Source organism: Penaeus japonicus, unplaced genomic scaffold (genome assembly GCF_977035675.1).
Source record: "Penaeus japonicus unplaced genomic scaffold, GWHDUDI00000001_assembly GWHDUDI00000029, whole genome shotgun sequence".
NCBI classification, from domain to species: Eukaryota; Metazoa; Arthropoda; class Malacostraca; order Decapoda; family Penaeidae; genus Penaeus; species Penaeus japonicus.
Window position 1 is genome coordinate 8,262,744 of NW_028234431.1, and position 20,000 is coordinate 8,282,743.

Here is a 20,000-nt window from a genome sequence, read left to right on the forward strand (position 1 = left end):
CGTAGGAACTGTAATAATCCGACGAAGGTTCGGTATAGAAGGAGGAGTTCGCGCTCTGTGACCGATCCAGCTTTGTCGCCCTCGTGTCGAAGCTCGTCCTCTCCGACACGTCCTCCGTTCTGGCCTCGTCTTCGAAGAGCGGGTTGAGACTGAAGCCCTTGGTGGCTTGACGCGCTCGGAAGGAGGAGCGCGGGAAGCCATGTCTGATGAGGTCCTTCTCCAGCTCTCCGATCCCTGGCCCCTCCGTCTCGATGGGCGTGACGAGGCTGGAGATCGAGGAGGTCTCGGACGACGGCGAGCGCAACGAGTCGGACGAGGGAGTCGACGAGAGTTGTGGGTAAAATTCCTCAGTCGACGAGAAGGCCCTCTGACGCGGAAGGCTCCCGAGGGACATCGGGCGCGACCTGAAACGCGACTTCCTTCGCTCGGACTCGAGACTCTTTCTGTTAAACAAGGTTATCATGTCTCTAACCACTACGGGGCTACCTTCACCGTCACTACTGGGGTTGTTGCATGCGTCAGAGGCGTGGGGGGTGTTAGTGTCAGGGCAAGTGGGGGTGGGGGTGGGCGAAGCGTCAGAGGCGGGAGGAGGACCCTGCTCCTCACGCCCGCCCTCGGACATGCAGGGCGGCGGGGAAGACTCGAGTGCTCGCTCTCCCTCGCATACCTGGGAGCTCACGAGGTCCGACGTCGACCGCGAGGTGGGGAGGTGGTGCCCGTTGGCCAGCTGGGCTTGCACGGCCCTCGGCTGCTGCGACACGTGGTGCGCCTGGGGACTCCTCTGCCAGCCCGAATTGTTCGCCGACGTCGCCACGTAGTAATCGCGGCTGTATCTCTTCAGGTCGGCCTGCGGGGGCACGCCGTCGCGGAGGCTCGGGTCCAGGTCCTTCGGAGAGTCCTCGGGGAAGTCGCTGCAAGAGGGAACGGGTAATGGAGTCAGGAGAAAGAAGCATTTGCGATATTTCATGGAAAATGAGGAAAGCAGACGAAAGCTAACAAGAAAAAATGAGGAAAGCAGACGAAAGCTAACAAGAAAAAAATGAGGAAAGCAGACGAAAGCTAACAAGAAAAAAATGAGGAAAGCAAACGAAAGCTAACAAGAAAAAAAATATGAGGAACGAGAAGAGGATGAAGGAGAAACAGACCTAGAAATGAGAAGCAGAGAAAGTGGAGAAAGAGAAGAAAAAGAGGAGAAGACAAGAGAAGAAACAAAAATAAATAAGAGGTAAACCCCCCAAAACAGAGAGAAGAGAGATGCAAGTAATAAGTCTTAAAGAGAAGAGAAAAGCCTCTAAAAATCATTGAAAAAAAAATCAGAAACGAAAAAAAAAGCACACAAGCAAATCTAAAGAGAGAGAACCAAAGAACCGTAGTACCAAAGACCCCAAATACTCACACTCTGAGAGCTCTTGGGATGTGCGTGGTCGAGGATGACCTTGAGTGCGATAGGCGTTGCACTAGCCGCTCGGGCGCGTAAGGGTTGTTGGCCAAGGGAACCGCAGCCTCCCACTTCCGGTGCTCGCGCTCGGCTATCGTACCTGGCGGGGTCACGAAAGAGGTCAAAGGTCATGGAATAAGTTGACGAATTATGTGGTTGAAAGAGAGAGGTGTTGTATTTTTATCTATTTTTGATATTTTTGTAAGGATGGCGAGGAAATATTTCACAATTAGATGAAATAATAAGAGTGATTATCATCATTGGTTTTATGTATATGTATTGATCACGAAAAGTAAGACTTTAAAAATTATGTGAAGGATTTAAATTGGAAAATATACATAAAAAACAAAGTGGACAAGTGGATTCAGGAAAGTATATTTACACATCAATTTCAGATCACTGTCATCTACTAAGGTATGCGATATTCAGCTGTAAGCATATACGGTGCACAAAAGCAAACATGAAAAATAAGAGCTCCAGTATGAATAAACATTGCACATATATATGAAAACAATAATTAAAAAAATATATATGTATATGTGTGTATATATATATATATATATATACATATATATATATATATATATATATATATATATATATATATATATATATATATATATATATATATATATATATATATATATATATATATATATATATATATATATATATATATATATATATATATATATATATATAGACATATATATATATAAATAACACAATCACACACACACACACACACACACACACACACACACACACACAAAAGCCATAACATAAATGATTCTACAAGTCATTACATATAATCACATCTAAAAGAACAGCTGCGAAACACTAGTAACTATCGAAGCAAAACACTCGTGTGTCAACCTACTCTAATACTAACCTTTCTTGAGGAAACCCTTTAATCCGTTTACTCGAGGAACGAAATAATTCGAGATAAAAGCTCGTTCGGTGCACAGAATAAAGCAAAGACGTGATAGAATAAATACAGGTGCGTACAAGAGACGAGGAAAAACACAACGACAGAGTAAATGCAAATGTAACGTGTCATGCAGATAATCAAAGAGAACGGAGGACGCGACGACACAAGATACAAGGTGCAGGTGGCAAGTGACAGCTCATGACGACAGCAGGTGGTCCATCATGCAGTTACCTGGCTGGGGTGTCGACGTGGCGATGGCCTCAGCCTCGTGTCCAGCCCAAGAAGCGTCCTCATGCTCCTTAAGGTGTTGTGTGGGGGCACCAGAGGCGTGAGGCGGGGCGCTAGGGATAGAAGGAGCAGAGGAACCTAGCGAGGAGGTCGGGGGGTTAGTCTGAGCTTTAGGGAGGGGGGAGAGGGAGGGGCTTAGCGTCGAGGGCTTCCTAGGAGGAGGTTGGTCGTCCTCGTCAGAAGAGGAGGAGGGAGAGGAAGAGGAGGAGGAAGAAGCATCGTCATGGCTCGAGGGGCAATAGTCAAGGTCGAGAGTAAGAGCGCCTTGAGGGGAGACTAGCGAGGACTCTAGCCCTGTGAAGGCGCTGTTGCGAGCCTCCTGGCACAGCGGGGAGGAAGGTTCCTGGCTAGCGGACTGACCCTTGGAGAGAAAACCCGTTTCCTCAGCACCGTCACCGTCACCGTCACCCTCACCACCACACCCACCCTCACCCTGAACTATCACCCTGGAAGAACCCGGAGGACCTAAATTCACGCTCCTCCCATGCATTCCCCGCTCGAAATCACCCTCCTCGTCACGACCCTCCTCGTCACTGTCAAGCCACGCCGAGGCCCGTCTAAGGACTTCTCGCCTCGCCCGGGTGGCTGAGGGGGAGTCAGCCTCGGAAACATGCGGTGTGTCTACGGCACTCGGACACGCAGAGCCCCGTGTCTTCGGACGTCTACCTGGTTTCGTGGGCACCTGCAGGATCTCGTCCAGGTCGTCAGCGTCCGTGGGCACGCCCGAGTAGGTGGTCAGCGGATCCTGCAGGACTCGGTGGGGCGAAGTGTTTGCTGAAGCTAGTGCTGAGTGGTTGGTGGTCGCGGCCTGGCCTGAGGATTTGGCTTTGTGGGAACCGTGGGTCCTGTGGTCGTGCCTTCTGCCCGGGGCGCTGGGGTGGTCGTGCTGTGGGAGGGAAGAGGACGCGGGTGTTAGGGCCATGCCTCGGCGGGTGACATCATCTTTCGTGTTACCATTATGTTTATTTGCGGGAGGTTTCTTTTTGATATGTCAGTGGTAATGTGCGGTTCTATACGGATACATGCAAGTTGCGTAAAGAAGCTTAAAAAAATCTAAGAATGAGAGTAATAAAATGTTATGATAATAGAAATAGTAGTAGCGGTAGTAGTAGTAGTGGTAATAGTAGTAGTAGCAGTGGTAATAGTAGTAATAGTAGTAGGAGTAGTAAGAGTAGTAGGAGTAGGAGTAGGAGTAGGAGTAGGAGTAGGAGTAGTAGTAGTAGTAGTAGTAGTAGTAATAGTAGTAGTTGGAGTTGTATTAATCATAATAATAATGATGATGATAATAATAATGATAATATCAATAATAATATAATTATCATTAATAAGGATAATAATAATGATAGTAATAATAATAACCAAAAATAGTAACAAAAATAATAACAACTGTATTAACAACAACAACAACGCATTCACAGTACACGTACAATGTATCATACAATGCACATGTATCATCAACTGAAAGTCGGCAAAAATAAACGTAATTAAGGCACACACTGCAAATAAAAAGACTCTGCAAATAAAATCAGGTAAATGCAAAAAAGTGACCCTGCAAACAAAGCAAACAAGTAAATGCAAACAAATTAACAGTCCACCCGCAGCCGCCTGGTTGGTCCGGAAGCGTCATCCCAAAAAGAAAACAAATAAAACCTATACGAAGAGAAATAAGAAAATATGAATAAAGACTTTGATGGAGAAAAACAGAGAAAATATTCGCCAAACTATTCCTGGAAAAAAATTATCAAGAATATCTAGAAACTTATGGAAAAGAGAGACCGAGAAAATCTATATACTAAAACAAGAATAAACAAAGAATGAAAATAAAAAATTAGAATAAACAAAGAAAGAAAATAAAAAAATAGAATAAACAAAGAAAGAAAATAAAAAAATAGAATAAACTACGAAAAAAAAAATCAAATAAGAACAATACTAAAATAAAGAAAATAAAAGAAAAAAAGCACAGAAACAAAGTCGACGAAATGATCTCCACAGACAGAGGAAGAACAAAGTCGACGGAATTACACAGCAACAACACCGGTAGAAGGTCGCTCGGTCTGTCCCCAGAGAGATCCTCAGCTCTGCGGCAGGAGCGGGGTGGAATCGTCGATACGAGGGCGTCCCCAGCAGGAGCACAGGTAGCTGAGGAAGTGGTTTGAGCGCCGGGCAGTGTTACCCTACGGTGGTGAGTGAGAGACGTTGTCAGAAGGTGGGTATGGCTCAGTGGTTCTTAACCAAGGGTGGGAGGGGGAGGGGGGGAGGGGGGGCAAGGTAGTTTTCGAATCATTTGTTTGTTCTTTTAATGGGTGGGTAGATAGTATCGTTTGAAGTGTTTTATCGCTTTTTTTTTAGAATAATGATATGTTTTATTAGTTTTCTTAATATCAAGAAGGGAATTTCAAAAGTTGTTTGAAGATGTAAGGTAGGGGGGGCGTGGATGGAAGGACCATACACTAAAACGCGTGGTAGTAAAAAGGTTAAGAACCACTGGTGTTATGTGTGTGTTTGTGTGTTGCGATAGGCGTAGTTCTCATTTTCAAATATTTATCTATCTATCTTTTTATATATCTACTTTTTCATTCCTTAGGTGGCTTGCATGGGATTCTGGATATTGTATTTATTGTTCATTGTGAAAAAGAAATTACTTTTCTAGATATCCAATAATTACACATCTTGCACTGTGACATTATCCATGTAATTTATATGGTGTGGGTGTAATGGAGTCCTCAGTATCATTCAGCTAAAGTGGAAGTTGAGTGCGAGTGTTAAATATTAGAGATTGTTCCTCATAAATGAATTTCCGGGCAGCATTTATTCTCGATCAAAGAAATACTCAGAAAACGTATTTGCACTCTACAAAGAAAATAGGTTATACTCAGAATGCATTCCCTCTTTATTAAACACGCACATTACCTTCGACGAACAAAACAAAAATCTGAAATTGTTGCATAACCATGCAAGAGTTTTATTCTAGATATTAAATCCCAGTAGCCAAAGGAAACAATGATACTATACCATCACCATACCAACTATACTCTTATCACTAAAGTCACAATAAATTCAACCCAAACACACAAATACAAATTCAAACACTTTTACACACACACACACACACACACAAATACATACCTCCTCTTTCTGTCCATCTCTCTCCATCTCTTTCTCTCCGTCTCTCTCCACCTCTCTCTTCCGTCTCTTTTCCATCTCTCTCTCCATCCCTCTTCCATCCCATAACAATGATCTCTTTTGACAATTGTACCTCCCTTCTTTTGCAAGCCATACCCGTGGACTTTTTTTCAAAGCCCCCTTTTGAAACATACCTTTGAAGGAGACGAAATGGCCCGCCGATTATCCGTTTCCTCTCTGGGTATGGGCGTTCCCTCGGGCACGATTCTTACGTGGCACCGTGTTGTCGTTGTGCCCATGTGGTTGCTGGCACTGGCGACGATCTCCCCGCTGTCGTGTGGCGAGCACTCGGATAGCTTTACTGTCCATGTGCCGTATTGGTCACTTTCTGTTGGGGTGAAAGGATATATTGAAGCTGTTTTTCTTATCTTTTTATTTATTCATTTATTATTACTATTATTAATTTTTATTATTATTATTATTTTTGGGGGGCACACGTACACACGCACACACTCACTCCCACAAATCTTCACTCACCGATAAAGACCCTGGACGAGGATGCTAGTCTCTCTGACCCCCGGGAGAAGGTCACCCGTGGTTCGGGATGACCTGTGACCTGACACTGAAGGGTCACCTCGCTCCCTTCTTCAGCGACTACGTCAGAAAGACCCTTGGTGAACGACGGCCGCTTCTGAGGTCGGGACGAGGCTGTGATCCGGACGAGATGAAAGAAAATGAAAGGATGATACCATAAAGGACATTTCGTTAGTAAATGAGATTATAATAAAACACGTCAACTTCATGATTTCTAATTAATCTGAGTTGAGTTTGGCAATATAATGGAATATAGAAAGTGATCTAATTTGTCAGTTATCAGTCAATTATCTATCATTTCTACGCTATTATGGACAATTACGTAATCTATACCTTCACCTATCGCCTAGACTTAGGAGATAGGTTCTAACCCCTCCCTCCCTCCTATCATCTCTTTCTCCCTCACTCTCATCCCTCCCTCCCTCCTATCATCTCTTTCTCCCTCACTCTCATCCCTCCCTCCCTCACCCTCTCTCCCTCTTCCCCACACTTACATTTGTGTAGCACCCTGCAGAAGGCCCAGACACAGGTGTTGGCCGTGTAGGCAGCTGCGGCATACACCCCCGCTGTGTCGGGTGTGGTGGCGAACACGTGAAGATGGTGGTAGGAGCCTTGTCGCCACAGCCAGTGGTCTCGGCCGCCAGAGGGAATGAGGGATCCGTTGTGGTACCAGCTCAGACCTGGGTGATAGGGCGGGGCATTAGCTTTGGTGATTTGGCTGAGTGGGTTCGGATTTTGTGCCGTAGGCGTTGGGGAGGGTAGAGCTTTACTCTGTATAAACTGTTCATTCTCTCTGTATACTGTAAACACTAAACATATTTGTGTACACTATATTTATTTCATATAAAATTTTCTATACAATAAACACGCCAGGAACCTATTGATGTAGACAAAATATTACATGTACGCTATTAACATGATGCATCATATATAAACACTAAACACTACCTTCAATTTACTTTTCACGCAATAAAACTTCAAAAATAATGAATACTCCAATATATGACATAAACAACACAACCAAAACCCCAAAACAACTACAAAGAAAGAAAACACTTACCCATGGGTCTCTTCGTGTTCACTTGACAAACGAGCCTAAGCGTGCGACCCTGGGTGACGGTGCAGTCCTCAGGGCCAGCCACGAACCACACGGCGGGACTCGAGGTCGGGGCCGCCTTGGGGTTAGGAACTTCGAGGGGGGGACTCAGGATGCTCAAGTCCTCCGAGGGGGAAGGGAGATATTGCGTCGGGGACTTGGTCGAGGTCTTAGCGGGGGAGGGAGTGGCCAGAGATAGTTTTCTGGAAGGAAGAGGAGTAGGTGGAGTAATGAAGTGATATAATAGGTAATTAAATACACAGAAGAATAAATAAAATAAGCAAAATGCAGATATATATACATAATTAAACATATAAATAAATAAAGCAAGTAACAAGGATTCTACATTAAATGAAACATCAAATCCAGGTTCGAAACCGTCTACACAGATAATAGATACATAAACACCTAGCTAGATAAAAGAACAAAAAAGCCGGCCAACCCACCTCGGCTTTGGCACAGGCCTCTCCGTATCACATCGCCCGTCGCTGTCACTCCTGGGCGTGTCATATCTCTCAGGACTTCTCAGCGCGTCTTCGCCCCTTCCTTGGCCGAAGCTCCTCGTCCCTTCTCTGCAGTCCCTGTCCACGTACTGAGGGTGCGACGCTCGTGTAGGGGAGTCGCCAGGGGCTCTGAGGGGAAAGCGGTGCGAGGTGGCGTGTGGAGGGGACGTCAGCGCCCCTGAGCTCCTGGAGACGCGGCTGGGGACGCTGTAGTCGACGGTGTACTCCTGGTCCTTCTGCCCGAACTCGGCGACGATCTCTCCTGATGGGGGAGGGAGAGCCTCTTTTGGTTTGGGGTTTGGGGTTTGTGTTTCAAGTTTTTGTTCGTTTATTTAAGGGTTAAATTAATAACGTGAAGATTTTTTTTTCGAAGTATATGCATTAACTTCTCTAAAAACATTATCCAAAGTACATTTATAAAATGCATATTCAGACCTACAAGTCTCTTTTTTATTCCTGTCGTAACAAATATCTTCAAAATAATAATAATAGTAATAATGATAATAATAATAATATCAATAACAATTATATTAATAATAACAATCAAAATAACACTAATACTAATCATAATAACAATAACAAAATAACCTTAACTAAAACAAAAACAAGGATCACAAACCCGCCAGCGCGGAGAGTTCCCTCGACGCCTGCTGGTGGAGGAAGCTGTCCTCGCCCTCGCCTTCGCCCTCGCTCTCGCTCGTACTCCAGGGCTCGCCGGACCCAAGCGAGTGCTGCTCGGACAGTTCTGAGAGCTCGTCCACGTCCCTGGAAGAGGTGTGTTGTAAGTGCTTTATGTTGGGGTATTTTTTTTTTATTATTATTGTTGGGTTACAGTTTGAATTGTTATCTATTTGGGAATTAGGCGTAGGTGTGGTTGTCTGTTGTCGCTATCGTTTTGATTAATGTTGTTAGAACTATAATGGCATCACTTGTAGGGTCATTATCATCACAAGAGATATGACAACCCTATCACTGCTACACGACATAAACTGCCCATCTTTGAAAACAATTCTATCAATGCTCTTTTAATAACAACTCATCCAGACCCCCCTTAAAAAAAGGAAGAAAAGATAATCAAAACCTCAACTAAACTAGTCTAACCCCTTCCCCCTAACCCCCCCCCCGCTAAAATCTCAAGCAATATTTTCATAACCCCCCCCGGCCTCGCCCCTTCTCTACCCCCATCCAAAAACAGAACAACAAATACAAACAAACAAAATAATCCACCGACCTGTTCCCGACCGTGGGTAGCACATGAGCCTCCGGGTTGGGTATGAGCATCGTAACAGGGTCATGGATGGCAGCCGCCCCTCCTGCGCCTCCTCCAGGCACCAACCTCTGGCGCCTGAAAAGCCAGTTCTCCTCCCAGGTGTCGTTGTCCATCACCATGTCGCCGGGCTCCACCTGACAGCAGTCCGTGTCGGAGCAGGAGTCTGGCAAGAAGGCCGGGATTATTATTTATTTATCCATCACAATATATATATATATATATATATATATATATATATATATATATAATTCATTTATCTATCTATTGGTCGATCTGTCTATATGCTGTGTATACATATACATATATCTTTTTTTTTTGCCTTTTTGGAGGTGGGCGGGAGGTTACGGATTATAGAATATATTTCTTTAGTGAGTATGGATTGTCCAGCTGAAAATCTCACTCTTGCATTATTCATCTACTCATTTATATGATAATCATTTTCTTTATCTGCTATTGATATTTTGGCGGGTATGATTTATCGGCTATTTCAATTTTTTTCATGGCCTGTTTTATCTAGATAGACGAAGAGATAGACAGATAACTAAAAAATAAAAAAATAAAACAAAACAAAACAACCCACCATGAACGATGTCCGCCCCGAGCTCCGGAAAGGAGACCCTGCGCGAGGCTAGGTGCGAGGGGTCGGGCAGCGGGATGTTGAGCGACGGCAGAAGAGCGTCCTCGGCCACGGCGGCGGTGCGGGTGACCTTCTCGCGCCGTCGTCTCTCCCGCGAGTCGTCCAGCGAGCACCGAGAGCCCCGCCACGACCCGCCGGAGTCGCTCACTTCCTCGTCGTCTAAGTCGTCGAGGTCGTGGTCGTCGTCCGTCAGGTGGTGGGTTGTGATTTCTTCTACGTGTTCCTCGATCTGTGGGGTTGGGGGATGGATGGATGTCAACGGACGATAGTTATGATGTATCGATTTGACTATGATGTATTTCTGTGACATATTCATTTGACTGTGATATAGTTATTTATTTTTGATATATATCTATGATGTATTCAATCCATTATGATATATTTGTATGACTGATATATAAATCTATGACACATTTATTTGATTATAATATATTTATTTGATTCTTGATATATATATTTATGAGTCATTAATTCGATTATGCCATTATCTGCACAATTAATACAATCAATGATACCAATTCACAATAAATATTTAAAAGTGAAAAATCGATCCGTATGAATGAAATAGCTCAACTGGAGCTCAACTTCAAGGTTTTAATGAAGAAGTGAATAAGAGAAATAACTCCGTGAAAAAGTCTCAACTAAACCTAAAGGGAACTAAAATGAACAGCTGACCTTAAATTGCAAGGGCGGCCCGTCTCCAGCAGCAGCTTGGGCCCAGGAATCGTCCGTGACCACGCCCTGGTCCGGACTGACGGTGGGGGGGCGCCGCGATGACCTCCGAGGGGGCGTGAGTGACCTCTCCTCACTGCCTTCTGACCCGCCTTCGCTCAGCTCTCCTCTCTTGTGCCGCCCTCTTCGGCTCTCCTTGGCCCCACCTGCGGAGGGAGGGATGAGGGTTAGTGCTTCGGGATGTTGGCTAAATCTCGATGCTCTGCCACTGGTTAAGATTCGTACAGTCGCTTAGGTAAACGCATGTAGACACACACACTTCCATAAACCACAAACACACACACACACGCGCATGCACACACACACGCGCATGCACACACACACACACACACACACACACACACACACACACACACACACAAACCACAAATACACACACACATGCATGAACCACGCACATAGACACACCTACTTACATAAACCAACCACACACACACACACACACACACACACACACACACACACACACACACACACACACACACACACACACACACACAAACCACAAATACACACACACATGCATGAACCACGCACATAGACACACCTACTTACATAAACCAACCACACACACACACACACACACACACACACACACACACACACACACACACACACACACGCACGCACGCACGCACGCACTAATCTGCCTTTCCTTTCCTTCGACTAACCTGACATGCCGCTGTCTGTGTCTGTGCTGGTAACCTCATGGCTAACCTCTATGGTGACCTCGTCTGGCCTCTCTCCTTCACATGATTCAAGCACCTGTTGTTATAAGGAAAAATACATTAACAATAATCACACATATACATACATAGTTACAGATTTATTTCTTGATATAACCTTCGCTTGATGAACAAATAATGTAAGTCTGTAATTACATATAAGAAGTATAAAATATTTATTCTCCCTTTATCCCTTTTAGGAACATAGAAGAAAAGGAAATATAAGGTAAGAAAGCAAGGAACAACGTAATGCGCAACTAGTCTTCCGCTAAGCAGAGACAAACATATGATTTCCCCAAACAGAAGTTTAAGAATCACGGTCTTTACATGATATATTATATGCATAATGTATAATAATAAATAATATGGTATATATGTATAATGTATAATAATATACAATATGCTATATATGTATAATGTATAATAATATATAATATGCTATATATGTATAATGTTTAATAATAAATATGATATATGTATAATGCCAAAAGCAAAAATATCACCTAGAATTTAGATTCGATTATTCGGTCTTCTTCTATTCTGAATCACAAATTATTTTCGTGATTTTTTTAATAGATTACATCAAAGATCCAACTAGTCGGGTGTGAAGGGGTGTTTACCTCCTCGTTGTAAAGAAACACTCAAAGATATCCGAGTTGCATTGCATATCACATTCAAAACGATTCAATTATCTTTTTTTTCTGGTGAATTTGAACTCGATTACTTTCCATTACTTTTTTGTTTTATTCTATCACGGATCTGTCCATTGAACAATCACAAACAGACTCTAAAATAAACAAATACAGTAATGCCATACGAAAAAACCGATTCAAATGCAACATCGCTAGACAATAAAAGTATAACCATGAAAAAAGCAATCCATAGTTGCAAAAGACTCAAACATTACCACTAAAAATATGAAAATGAAAACATTGCAAAATGCAACAATTGCCCGTTTCTCCTTGATGAATCCCCGTTCATGCAATGCTCGGAATGAATCATGAATCGTATCTACAATGACATCCGTTGCAGTAACTGCAATCGACGGCATATCAGTGCGGCATAAACCTGGATGGCTATGAGGAAATGTCAATGTTAAAGCCATAGTGATCCCGTGTGTGTGTGTGTGTGTGTGTGTGTGTGTGTGTGTGTGTGTGTGTGTGTGTGTGTGTGTGTGTGTGTGTGTGTGTGTGTGTGTGTGTGTGTGTGTGTGTGTGTGTGTGTGTGTGTGTGTGTGTGTGTGTGTGTGTGTGTGTGTTTCCGTACGTGCGTGTGCATATTAGTGTATGTACGCGTGTTTCAGCGTGTGCTTTTCAATTCTTTGTCACCGAATGCTAACCCTTCCGATCAATCTAAAATGAAAACGCGATTGATATCTTTACACTCTACATTCTCCTCAAATTCCAATTAAACATTTACAGAATAACCAAAAGACAATAAATAATATAAATCACCATCTCTACCAAAACAAAATTCCCCTTTTGATACATATCTTTACAATTTTGGTACTTACGGGCTCTTGATTTAAGGCTTAGTTCGGCTTGTCACGATTTCTCGGAATGCACTAATTACGATTTCCCAATTAAGAGTTTTTCTTCTTTCGCATTGTTATGGTTCCGTTGTCTTCTCCACGTGTTCTTTTTGCGTCTTTTATCATTTCTTGCTCTTCCTCCCTTCCTTTCCACCTGTCAGTTCAATATGCTTTCAATCTCGGTCGTATTCTTTTTTATACATATTTCATTATCTATTTAAATTATCTAAGTTTCATCCTTTTTCTCTTGAAATTTATCTTCGGGTAGGGTATATATTGTGTAAGTTCTATGCAGGTTCTATGCTTTACCCAATTCACCTGGCGCCTTGTTCATTTTGTCTTACGTCAGGGTGATGGATTATCTAAGGTCTATATATATATCTTTTTTTACAATTTGGAATATAAACTGCTTCGTATATCTTTCAGATTGTTTGTTTGTTTGTTTCACTAAGTATCATCTAAGGTCAATGTATTTCTTTGCATAAATCACTTCGTATATTTTTCAGTTTGTTTTGCATCAGAGTTAAGTATTAACTAAGGTATATGCAGTTTTTCATTTCCATATACTTTCATATATTTCCCCATATGACTTATAATGTACTTGTATAATCACCGTTCATAATCACGTGTCTTTTTCACTGTACATGTATCACTCATCATTTTTTATTGAGTCAGACATAAATACACGTATTTACAAATATTCCGTATATCATCTTTATCAATGTTACCCACTTTCCTTTTGATATAAAACCACTCGGATCAAACGGAGAATTCATTCACTCACATAAAAAATCACAAATTCCCGATGTGGTAAATATTGTTTATAAACTCATCACATGAATGAAATAGTCTTCACAATCACAAACAGACGATTCGAAGTTGTAGTAGTAAAGCAGTAAAGATTGTTTATAAAATCACGACTCGACTGAAAGTCTTCACAGTCACACACAGGCGATTCGAAGCTGCGATAGTAAAGTAGTAAACAGTGGTAGTAAAGTAGTAAATAGTGTAGTAAATAGTGTGATTTCATGAATGAGAGACTGCATGACCCATCCAGGAAACCCAGGCAAGGGACACCTTCTCTCTCTCGCTTCTCCTCATTCACTGACGCCCCCGACACATACCTCCGCGTCCCCCTCCCGCCTCCCCCCTCCCCTCTCTCTCACATCTCACTCATCACTCGTGGCGGCGGCAGAGGTGAGTCATACAAGTTAATTAAGGGTCAATTATCTCATTATCATTAACGTCTCGGTGTGAAATTTCAAAGCCCCTTTTTTTAAAGAGCTTCAAATAGAGCATTGGCATTTGTCGGCGATCATAGCAACCTGTCACAGTCCGTGCGATGCTTCCTGTGTGACACTGGTGTGGCTTCGCACCTTCCTGGCCGCGCGTGAGCCACCTTATGTCACTCGATTTGAAAGGTCATAATGGCTTGTCGCAAGATGATTTACGTGCGATGATGATGCAGACAGTCGTAACCTTTTTTTTTCTCTCTTCGGGGAAATAGTTAAGTCTATGCCAAAGCATCAACATTCCTAGTTTACGGCCATTAGATAATCTGCTTTTGTTTATCATCTCTTATCTATCTATTTATCCGTTGATGGAAGAAGCTCGACCTCGACCTTTGACCTTTGACCTTTGCTTTTGGTTTCTCTTCCTTACGAGACAGACTCGGAGGAGGTCACCCCGGTAAGTCTCTGAATGAGATTGCTCGTCTACCTTGGATCCAATTATAACCTCTCGTTTACTTACGACATGTTTATGACAAGAAAACTGGAGGCGTCTGTGGGTTCAGCGAAACCCGTGTGCAGAGATGACCAACCAACAGTGTGCAAATTTGTGGATTTGCGTGTGTGTGTATATACATGTATGTATATGTATATGTATGTGTCTATATATATGTATATATATATAAATATATATATATATATATATATAAATATATATACAAATATATATATATAAATGTGTGTGTATATATATATATATATATATATATATATATATATATATAGAGAGAGAGAGAGAGAGAGAGAGAGAGAGAGAGAGAGAGAGAGAGAGAGATGTGTGTGTGAGTGTATGTATGTGTGTATGTGTATGTGTATGTGTGTGTATGTGTATGTGTATGTGTATGTGTATGTGTATGTGTATGTGTATGTGTGTGTGTGTGTGTGTGTGTAATGTGTGTAGTGTGTGTAGTGTATTTGTATGCATACATGTATGCATATATTTATGCATGTATATATGTATCATGTATGCATGTTTGTATGCATGCATGCTGTGGTTGTACACTGCCTGGCATTCATAAACGCAATAAAAATACTGATAATTATCGAGGAATATCTAAATTAAGAATAACTTATGCTCCTATTCTAGATAGTAGTACATTTGCATATTACGTTTACCTCATTGCTTATATGTTTGGTGATATGCTTACCAGCTCATAAAACACACAAAAGATATACTTGCACTAATACTTATCTTAATAGAGTTATGCATCCCTGCAAGTGCCCGAACAAGATCTCACACACGCATGTCATTTTATTACACTTACCTTATTGAGAATGGCTGTGGCTAAGATGTCTTCATAGGTGTGTGAATTGAAATCCTCAACCGGTGTTTCCGGTGAGGCTGCCGGATCGTAAGCCTCATTCTGCAACAGAGGTATGTGATTAAAGAAAATATATATGATATATGTATTGTTTTTTTGGAATTCGTGATAGGCCATTCTGGAGCCTTTGGGTTAAGAAATATGAAATCTATTCCGAACGGTCGTAATGTTAGCTAAGAGGGCTAACCTTAATAGCTACGAACTTTTAAGATATTCTCTTTTAAGTCTTTTGTAAACCGCAATTTTCAAATAACAAATTGCAACATTAACGGCTTTCTCTCTAATTACAACTAAAGTGAACAAACTGTGCCGCGCAAGCCAGCAGCATTCCAGCAGCATCAGACACAGTTCGCGCACATAATGTACACTTTGGGTAGACTTTCATGGCAGCAAAATAAGGAAAACGGGAAGACATTTTGCGTCCAGTTTCGAATGGGTGACTCTAGGAGGCGCTACACCCTCGTGCAGAAAAACGAGGAAGTGTGATGCCTTAATTACCGTGTGTGGAGCGAAAAGTAGAACGTATCGGGTCATAGAAAGAACTTTACTGGGTGTGATGAAACAGGTTCGAAGCAAAAGAATGCGATGTAAAATGCGTAGCTGTTATTCTCGTGTTATTTATGTTGTGACTGGGTGGTTATTTTGAAGTAATATTGTATTACATTCGATTATATATTAGACACCATCATTACATGAGAAGATGCCCCCCCTCCTTTCTCTCTCTACACACACACACACACACACACACATGCACAACCCCCCCACCCACACACCCCCTCCCGCCCACATATAACCACAAACCTCAAAAACAAAAACAAGAACCCCACCTGTATTGGCAAAATCATGGCTTCTTTCATGGGTCCTATGCAAAATCGTGGCTTCTTTCACCGTCTTGATGCGCTCGGAAGGTGGCTGAAAAGTGGAGCAGCTTCTTTTTTGGGGAGTTGATGGGCGGGGAGAGGGGCGGTGGAAATTAGTGGCCTTTTTTCGTGTATATTTTATATGTTTTTTATAATTGCGAGAAGTTAGGCCCATTTTTTTCTGTATTTTTTAGTTGTTGGGATTTTGCAATGGCTATTTATTATTTTAAAGAAAGTCCATTAAAGCAGAAATTTGAAATTATATATATGACGGTGTGGAAAATGGCATTGTAAATATCATTTATAATTATTATATATATATATATCAATTTATATATATATATATATATATATACTATATATATTATATTATATATATATATATATATAATATATATATATATATATATATATATATATATATATAGATATAATATATATATATATATATATATATATATATATATATATATATTTATATATATATATATATATATACATACATATATATATATTAAACATCACATAAACACACACACAACACACATATATACACACAAACACACATATATATATAAATATATTATATATATATATATATATATTATCATATATAGATATATAAATATCATAGAATATCTATCATAGACTAATTAAAGCAAGCTAAAACAAAATAAACGCAATAAAAGAAAAAAAACAATCCAACAAAACATAAAAAAAATTTAATCCGTCAAAAAACAGCAAAATAAGTGAGGCGCAACCGTCATGAAGCCGAATCATGAATGCATACCGACGCGGATGACTTTTAAACACTATTTGACAACCATATAAAAACCACACTCTATTGTCACGCCTTTTAAATTTAAAACCCTTTTTAATAACAATCCTTTTAGATTTTTTTTTTTAATTTTATAATAATCTGGATGTTAAAATTTTTCAACTCTTTTAACTTAAAACTTTTAAACTTACAAAAAAAACTAAAACAAAAACTCTTCTTCAACAATACAAAAAAACTAAACAAAAAACATCAACATCCAACAGGAAGCTAGTCATAATATTCCTATCCTCTCGCGATAAATACGACATTTTTCGTCGCCTCCATTACAACACCTTCTTTCGCTCTCTTGTTATCCTGTGATCTCTCATTGTCTATCCTTGATTGACTTGTGCAGATCTTCGCTTGCACTCGACTTCACACCGCTTGCTTTTTTTAGAGTGAAGAAACCTTTAGAGTGATTTTTTTTTTTTTTTTTTTTTTTTTTGGGTTTGTTTTTTTTGTTGTGATAGTTGTGTTTGTATTGTGTGTTGTGCCCAGTCGTTGCGTTGTTGTGTTTTGTCCAGTGTGTTTTGTTGTTGTGTGTTTGTCCAAGTGTTGTGTTGTGTGTTTGTTCCAGTGTTTGGCTGTGTGGTTTGTCCAGTTGCGTGTATGTGTGTGTTTGTGCCCAGTGCGTTTGTTGTTGTTTGTTTTTGTGTTGTGTTTTGTCCAGTGCGTGTGTGTTTGTGTGTTGTTGTGTGTTGTGGTTGTGTGTTTGTGTGCGTGTTGTTTTGTTGTTTCCAGTGCGTTGTATTGTGTGTTTCCCAGTCTTTGTATGTGTGTGTGTGTTTCGTTGTTGTGTGTGTGTTTGTGTTTGCGTTGTATGTGTTTGTTCCAGCGCGTTTATTGTGTATTTGTCCTTTTGTTGTACTGTTTTTTTCTTTTGATTTCGCGGGAATCTATTTGTATTTCGTAGTGAATTTTGAGCGTTTTTTTTCACAATATTCGAAGAAGATGTCCGAATTCTTGGTCCGGTAATTTCCCGTACGCTTTAAAGTCTTTCAAATGATCTTAATCTTCTCTTACTACCCTGTGCTACCGAATCTCTCCGTTATACTTACTCATCATGAATTGGTCTTCCATTCACATCACACTCACTCCTATCTAGCATTCTTCACCTAATACCCAAACCCCAATACTGTATTCACAGAATTCCCATCTCCTCCGTCGACCATACTTCATGAACTACTATCAATATTCACAAAAGCTCTCCCAGTCGAAGAAACTAAAAAACTCAACACCTCTTTCTATCTATATTCATTCTCAAAATACAATGATGTACTTATATCATTTCTCAATCTCCCCTTCAGTCGAATAAGAACAACAAAAATCACACACACTCTCTCTCATACCCTGATTTATTCTCCCCACCTGTATTGGCAAAATCATGGCTTCTTTCACCGTCTTGATGCGCTCGGAGAGGTGGGCGTGTCTGGAAGTGGGCAGGTCCTCCGGGGGCAGTGGGCGGTCTGGAAAGGCGAGGAAGGAAATTAGGCCCTTTTTCGGGTGTATTTTTTATTCGTTTTTATCTTTGGCGAGTTGTTTGGCGTGGTTTAATCTGAGTCCGGGTGAGCAGAAAATTTGCAATGGCTATTTATTTTTGGGAAAGAAATGGCATTGTAGGGATGTTCATTATTGCATAAGACTGGGGTGGTTAAAATTCATAACCGTTTGATCATTATAATATATATATATATATATTTATATATATATATATGTATGTATGTATATGTATACATACATAAAAATTTATAAAGATATGATCTATATATATATATATATACACATATATAAATATAATATATATATATATATATATATAATATATATTATATATATATATATATATAAATATATTATATCACACACAACACACACGCACACGCGCATACACACAAACACACACACACACACATATTTATACATACATATATATATATATATATATATATATATATATATATATATATATATATACATATATAGATATATATTCCTAGATACTTGTCTATCTGCTAAAGAAGAAAAGCAAATAATAACAACCGCAACGCAACCAAAATAACAAAACAAAAAAACATAAAAATAAGTGAGGCGCAATCCGTCAGGGAAGCCGAATCTGTCATGCAACCGAACGCGGATGACTTACCACTTTGATGTCATGCACAAGTTCGCACAAGCTATTCATGTAAACCAATATAAACCCTTTACGACTCACGCCTTTTTAAGTGTAAGCTGATTTTTTTAGTAACAATCTGGATGTGATTTTTTTTCAACTCTTTTAGAAAAAGGCCTTTTATCTATTCCATTAAAATCCTAAACTTATTCTCTTCTTCACAATAAAAAACAAACAAAACAAACACCAACAATACAAACAGGGAAGGCTAGCTATGATTCCACTCAAAGGGTGACGTCATTATCCTTCTGATTCGTCGCGATAAATACGATCATTTTCTTCCCCACCGCACCTGACCCTCGCTCTCTTGTTATCCTGTGATTGAGGGACCTCCATTCTCGATCTCACTTGTTGCAGATCTCGCTTGCACTCGACTTCACACCCTTCCTCTTTTAGAGTGAAGAAATGTGTCCTCATATCACTTATTATTTTTTTTTTTTTGGATGGGGTGCGTTGTATTGTGTATTTGTCCAGTGCGTTGTATTGTGTGTTTGTCCAGTGCGTTGTATTGTGTGTTTGTCCAGTGCGTTGTATTGTGTGTTTGTCCAGTGCGTTGTATTGTGTGTTTGTCCAGTGCGTTGTATTGTGTGTTTGTCCAGTGCGTTGTATTGTGTGTTTGTCCAGTGCGTTGTATTGTGTGTTTGTCCAGTGCGTTGTATTGTGTGTTTGTCCAG

At 40.7% G+C, this 20,000-nt stretch overlaps 1 protein-coding gene across 13 annotated transcripts in view; it reads right to left on the reverse strand.

Annotated features, from left to right (window-relative positions):
* The window catches only part of LOC122249530 (uncharacterized), a 187,530-nt gene that overhangs the window by 23,182 nt on the left and 144,348 nt on the right, over positions 1-20,000 (reverse strand). For 11 of the 13 annotated variants that reach the window (XM_086553874.1, XM_086553873.1, XM_086553872.1 and 8 more), the window contains 15 exons: positions 18,525-18,622; positions 15,423-15,521; positions 11,284-11,377; positions 10,556-10,758; positions 9,824-10,109; positions 9,205-9,406; positions 8,593-8,738; positions 7,917-8,235; positions 7,435-7,673; positions 6,869-7,054; positions 6,318-6,488; positions 5,975-6,168; positions 2,601-3,543; positions 1,397-1,538; positions 668-911 (listed from right to left, as the gene is read on the reverse strand). In XM_086553874.1, the coding sequence (XP_086410000.1) occupies positions 668-911; positions 1,397-1,538; positions 2,601-3,543; positions 5,975-6,168; positions 6,318-6,488; positions 6,869-7,054; positions 7,435-7,673; positions 7,917-8,235; positions 8,593-8,738; positions 9,205-9,406; positions 9,824-10,109; positions 10,556-10,758; positions 11,284-11,377; positions 15,423-15,521; positions 18,525-18,622 (3,566 nt within the window). The remainder of the gene's footprint in view (positions 1-667; positions 912-1,396; positions 1,539-2,600; positions 3,544-5,974; positions 6,169-6,317; positions 6,489-6,868; positions 7,055-7,434; positions 7,674-7,916; positions 8,236-8,592; positions 8,739-9,204; positions 9,407-9,823; positions 10,110-10,555; positions 10,759-11,283; positions 11,378-15,422; positions 15,522-18,524; positions 18,623-20,000) is intronic. The other 2 variants (XM_086553875.1, XM_043010490.2) reach the window with 1 other exon arrangement.